The sequence below is a fragment of the Diadema antillarum genome, unplaced genomic scaffold (genome assembly GCF_040938485.1).
Source record: "Diadema antillarum isolate AM-2024a unplaced genomic scaffold, OU_Dant_1.0 seq00001069_RagTag, whole genome shotgun sequence".
NCBI classification, from domain to species: Eukaryota; Metazoa; Echinodermata; class Echinoidea; order Diadematoida; family Diadematidae; genus Diadema; species Diadema antillarum.
This window is the reverse complement of record NW_027271894.1, coordinates 1,049,176-1,055,934: the sequence shown is the minus strand read 5'-3', so window position 1 is coordinate 1,055,934 and position 6,759 is coordinate 1,049,176. Positions and strand designations below refer to the sequence as shown.

The 6,759-nt window shown below is 37.0% G+C and overlaps 1 protein-coding gene across 1 annotated transcript in view; it reads left to right on the top strand.

Moving 5' to 3' along the window:
- Positions 1–3,079: 3,079 nt before the first annotated feature.
- The window catches only part of LOC139743321 (O-acyltransferase like protein-like), a 28,089-nt gene continuing 24,409 nt past the window's right edge, over positions 3,080–6,759 (top strand). The window contains exon 1 of the mRNA XM_071653811.1: positions 3,080–3,191. Coding sequence (XP_071509912.1) covers positions 3,080–3,191 — 112 coding nt within the window. The remainder of the gene's footprint in view (positions 3,192–6,759) is intronic.

The following is a 6,759-nucleotide window of genomic DNA, read 5'->3' as shown; positions in this document are numbered from 1 at the left end:
AAGAAATAGTTAATCTTTAACGTTTCGCATAATCCAATAACTTTTCATCCCATTTGAATTTTGTTTTATTTTATGCCAGTTAATTATTTTGATATGAATAATATCAATTTCAGAGACATCTTTTTTTTTGTCTGCTCTTACTATAGCAACTCTTTATATTCATATTGAACTTGTAAAGGTGCACTTGGTGAAAATGATGGCTGATCTTTGTAAAAATAAATACAACTAGAAACAAACGAAGACATCCAATAGGTTTTCCTTCCTTCATTGCCTCGTGTGTTTGGAGGGCTGCTGTTCGTTATTCCGAAGGTTCGTCAATCCGAAACACACAAATTTCCTATACCTATAGAGGTTCGTTAATCCGAAAATGAAAAAGGGTTCGTTAATCCGAACATTCGTGGCGTTATTCCGAAGGTTCGTTATTCCGGAGATTCGTTAATTCGAAAATGAAATTCGGAATAACGAACCTTCGGAATAACGAATCTTCGGACTAAAGAGCCTTCGGAATAACGAACCTTCGGAATAACGAGCTGGAACCGTTTGGAGAGAGTGAAATGCGAAAAAATGCGTTGCCAAGATATATTTGTATAAAAATGAAATGAGATTTTTATTTACCAAACAAACAAACAAACATCGTCAACAAAGTCACAACAATTAATAGTTAAGATATAGTTTGGCAAAAGAGAACTGGCAATAGCGTGCAGGCTAGTCGAGGCCAGTCCTTTCAATGATATAGATTACAATATAACGTATTTACAATATTCACAGAAGAATTGTTATATGTACATAATTACATTTGTATTTACATGTTCTCATAGGGGATCATTATTATATTGATAACAGATACTTTCGCAATGATATCCGAAAAAAACATTACGGGTGTTTATCTTTTTGACACAATGAGGAAATCCTCTCCAAATTATACTGCCTGCATGTATTATGGCAAGGCGTGTTTACCTGTTTCAGATCTGATTCTTATTGATTTATAATTCATATTATTTTTAAACCTTGTATCATAACTATGGTCAATTTCAAAACAATAATCAGAGATACCGTGCGGTAAAGTATGATGGATTAGGTCAAACATTACAGTTCCAATTACAAATTGGTATAGTCTGTAAACATCTATAGCATTTGTAAACGATGAAATAAAGGGCCAGTATGTTCCCTAGGTCGCTGAACTCGCTATTCACTCACACACGTAAAAAGCCTCATGTTCGAAGCCAAACTTTAGATAGATGCTGCATTGTTAAATATTATACATGTCTAACACTCAATAATTTGGAGGTGGTACATGTAGCGTGTTAACAGCAGAATTTCAGTAATAAAGCATTACACATTCATTTGAAGTTCAACAGCCGATTTATTTAGTATAACACGTTTCTAGCATGTAGGCAAATTTACATTATGAACAGGGAGGTGGGAAGTGCAGTATAACCCATATACTGTATCATAAAAGCCTTAACACAACGGAGGGGATGGCTGGGGTTTTCAGCAGATCTGATATTCATGAGGTCCTCACCTGAAGGAGGTGGGAATAAGAAGACCGTGATGTATCTCTGCTTATGTTTATCAATCTAGTTTAACACTGTGACTACCCAACAGACATGTTAATTAATATCTATACCAGTACAAGTGTATGCTACATGTAAATAACACACGGATGTCCACTCCCCCAATGCCCCCCCCCCCCCGCCCTCCACAAACATGACCTCCGCCCTCTCTATTAGTCCTGAGGAGCGCTCTATTTATAACACTAACTAAGGTATATACACTGCCCTCTAAGTAGTATACTACAATGGGTATATACCGTATGTGCAAAAAAGAAAAAAAAAAAGAATCACAACGGGACCCTCAGCAATATCAATAATTATAATTATGTGAATCCATCCAAATACAATTACAGGGTAGATTATGAAACTATAACTCCTTACCCACATCTTACACAAAATTCCATTTGATTTGTTTTAGTGGTCAAAGAGAAATGTGGAGATTTGTAGAGCATGTCAGGAATCCCTTCCCTCCAAGTTTTGTCCATTCTGTTCACACATTATGCAGTTCCAAGAGCATCCAAGTGCAAAACATGAAAGAATCATTCCCATGACATGCTATAACAATAACAAGATCCACATTTCTCTGTGACCACTAAATCAAATGGAGTTTTCTGCAAAATAATAGATGTTAACAAGACCCTGAAGTATACCATTTAGACAATGATTTGATCAAAGTGAAAGTTTTCAATTCGTAAATCTGATTGTATTTTTTTTTGGGGGGGGGGGGGGGGCAGGGGGTGGGGGAACATACTTTAGAGGAAATCCTTAATCGATGGTGTCACCAAGGAGGTATAGCTACTAGAACCTCCCGGTATGATCTATCAAGGGAGGTGGGCTCCCACCTCACTGATCTATCACAGTGGAAAACGGTTAATCCAGTATCCTGTCATGGGAGCTCATAGTTATTATCATCAAACGTAAGGAGAAAAACTGACCAGAACTAATATTATTCATTAGTGGAAAATTGAGCAAAGAAAATGGGATTCCCTAGGAATCCCGACGGTATCCCATTGTCTTTGCTCAATTTTTCACTAACTATCATCAACAATACATGTACTGTAGGATGATCCTTTAGCTTTGTTGGGTTTTTTTTTATGTCGTTTTTTGTTTCATAAAACACGATCACTTTTGACGGATTAACGAAACCTCGATGTCTGCGACAAAGACTATCGGATTCGCGCTTGAGTAGCTTCCGTGCCAACAGTCAAAAGCTTCATGATAATCGCTGCCACTCTCTCTCTCTATGCAAAGTAATTTCTCGCCTTGTTTGTTTTGAATGATTGGACGATACGTGTAGTAGGCCTATACTCCTAATGCTGCGCGGTAACGGAACCGAGTACTGCGCCTCAACGTCGGTAAGGTCAGATTTTTCCCTGCCAGTCAACGACATAAAACTCTTCATATTCCGCGTTGGTCTTCGAAATCTTCAGAAGTACCAAAAAACGTCACCTGCGACACGCACTGCTCATCAACAGCAGCTGCTGGCTTCGGGGAATTTGTAGTGACCCACTTTCTACAGCAACGACATGGCCGTGGGCTCGGGGACCTCGGGCGTGGGCTTGGTCCTGCTGAGTACACTCTTACTCCTGCTGCACGGTGTATCTGGGCAGGCCGACTACCAGGGCATGATCGCGGATGGTAAGCTATGGGTGGGTGGGCGTATAGTCCCGAGGATAGTCCGTGAATGGCCGACGCGTCGGGGGCGGAGGCAGGGGAGGGGGGGGGGGGGGGGGGGAGGGTGTTCCCACGCATCCCAGGGCGTTAGTAAGAAAAGGGAATACATGTATGTATGCATAGATTTCATTGGGAGCTAGAATTGTATATTCACTATGAACATCAATAGTTGAGTTTTACATCTTGGATTATGCTGTACAATGATACGGAATTGAATGCAAGGGCTTTACAGCGATCAACTTTATTCACCATAATTGACCACAGCTCTCTATAGACATTCATCCACTTCGTACGGAACTGCTCAGTGTGCTTCTGTCATGCAGTCAAATCAATATGTCTGTTTTGTTTTGCTTTGTTTTGGTTTTAGTTTTGTTTTTGTTTTTATTTTTATTTGTTTGTTTTTCTGACGAACTTTTGTATACTTCAAAATAATTGATTAATCGGCCTAACTATATTGAGGATATCCACAATCTGTACTTGAACTCGTTCCAAAGAAGTTGTGTTGCAAATTAAGAAACTACAATGTAAGTGAATATAAGGCTCTTCAGTGTTGCTATTATAACTGGACTCAGGAGGTAGGCCTATAGTTCATGGATATGGGTGTAGGAAAATCATGGCTGAATTTCAGTGCATTAATACATCAGGAACGGTCCAGATGTGCACATTTCCAAAATTACCTGTTTCGATATTTTTTACGTTTTTTTTTTTTCAATGAGATGATTAAGCGCTTCTCTCACTTTAAAATGTTAAGTGTAATCATACGTTTGCCCGACAATTTATGAACTTCGGTTTTAAAAAAAGAAAAAAAAGAAGAATCAACTTGCGGGAACTAGTTGACCAGAATGACCCGTCAAGTAACACTTATTGAAGTCTGATAGTTTCATTCATTAAACGTATTTACAAACTGTTTTTTTTTTTGTGCTCATACTAGAAGTGCAACTATAGGCGAACTGCCGCTTTTGCGGATGTTTATTTGTGTGAAAAAGTTTGCGGTCTTCCTGAGCGTGGGCACTAATCACACTACCACTAATTAGACTACGACAAAACGCTGCTAACGATATTGGCAGTGCGACCTGATTACTGAAATGTGATCATCCGGTTTCCTCACTCAAGGACAGAAAATCCTCTACTATAGGCCCAAAACCACTATTTCGGCACAATTGGACAATCACAAAACGGGAAAATTAAAGTTGTTAGAATAGGTTTCATTTTTATACCAATCCACGAGACAAATATTCAAGTTTGTAGTTGAAAAATATGAACACGCAGTTTTGCTTTATTTTAAAGGTGTGATAATTTCTTTCATGGGGCGTAAATTTCATCATGTAACATACGTTACCATGTCATTCTATTTCAAATGCATTAAGATTGGTGACTACATTCTATGATTGAGATAATTATGCGTCAGATGTGAAGTATACCATCGGCTGCCATGTTTGTAAATGCTGCCTGCAGATGGGAAGGATGGCAAATGACCTGTATGCTATACTGAACACAGCATGTCCTATTGTGTTAAACCTTAGACAGGTAATGTTAATTTGTTTTCTCGATAATTTGACATCAGACTTTCTTCAGAAAATATTTTCAACATTTATCAGTCCAAAATTGCCAGCTAATTCTTGAGTATCATCGATGAAACATGTGAAACTATGTGCGCAAAAATATAGTCGTTAGATTCCACGTAACGTATGTTTCACGTTAATGTAACGTAAGTTACAAAGACAATACTACTACATATGCAGCAAATTTTGGAACATTTTCTTTTTGGTTTTTGTATATATTCTTACACTAATTTCTCTTCAACTCTAAGTGAACGAATATTATAACACGATGTCGCAATATTATGGCGATACAATTCTCAAAAATAACAATTAAAATAGTTGTAAAACTGCAAGACTTTATAACATGTCCTCGTATAAACTCTTCAGTAGAACAGTAATCCATAACTGTTGATATTTTGAAGACAATTGGCTTCATACTTATGAATTTATGGCATTGAAATGATAAGAGTTGGGAACATGCTGTTTCGTGCCTTAACGGATGAAAATATTGTCATGATGTACGTGTAATATAAAACGAGTGGTAGGTAACGTAGGTTTCACTTTAATTTTATCATAATGAAAGTTTTCGTATGTTTGATGTCTTGTGACTTGTTATCTTCATATTGATGTCTTGTAACTTGTTATCTTCATGCTGCTGAAAGATATGTTTCGAATCCATAACTTTGCAGACTCATCAGCTGTCGCAACAGTTACTCTATGCAGGAACAGTTTGAAAATAGCAGTTGCAATAAAATAGTACAAGTATTCACAAAATTTTTAACACTTGTATGAAACAAGAAACGGCAGAAACGCGATGATTACTCTGTTAAAGTGCTTCATAATGAACAATAACGCCATATTGCTTGTATTTAAAATGTCTGAACTCGGTAAAGAAGAGATAGGGAAAGAAGGAACCGAGAAATGTTCTTTGTTAACTAAATAAATGACCACTTTACTAAGTTGACTATGGCAAAATGAGGTCCATGAAATAACGTCAAATTACACAGTTTCATTAGCACAATACTGGGTAGGATGAATGAAATTGTCATTAGTAAAATGATGTACTCGATTTTCCTTGTTATGTATGCATAAAACAGTATAATCCACAAGGATAACAAGAATAACAAGTCTTGCATTAATAATTCTTGCCGTATCTTGAAATTGAGTATATGAATATAAGAACGACCCAAGTCCATGGAAGATCATTTGGAGTAAACTAAAAAAAACTTCATATTTTTTTATTTGTCCAATAATATTCTATTTAACTGTGATGGGAAGGCAACATTGTATATACAAATTAGAACCTATATTATTATGACAATTAACATTTACATTAATTGTGGAGAGGCCATTTTGTGTGGTGGACTTGGGTCGTTCTTTGATTCATATGGACTTGGGTCGTTCTTTGATTCATATACATGATATTCTGCTATAGAGATGGGAGAAGGATGAGAGAGGGCGCTATTATATGAATGTAAGAATGACCCAAGTCCTTCATTCTTACATTAATATAAGATTTAACTCATTCATTTCAGGCACTTCCGGGGGTAATTAGGATTTATCATTATACACAAGATGAGTCCATGCATAAGCTACAATTTCCCATGTCAAACTGAATTTGGCAAAAAATTGGACTTGGGTCGTTCTTATATTCATATACTCAATTGTCTCCAGGAAAAATGTTTTGAATCTTTAAAAAGAAAAGTGAAAGGACAAGTTGCTATACATGCACAACAAAGATACTGATAATGATTATAGGCATGCAGGCCCGTAAGTAGAATTTTTATGGGGTGGGGGATGGGGTCAGGAGTTAGAAAAAGTCGACCACTTCCAGTTTTAATCTCCTAACGGGCAGAAAAATAAAAAGCTCCCGTGATTTTTTTTTTCTTTTTTGGTTTCATTTCTTTTGCCGGGTTTCATCGACTGACAAGCAAGAAAAAAAAAAGAAAGAAAAGAAAATTGAAGAAATACAAAAAAAAAAAGGCTTCAGC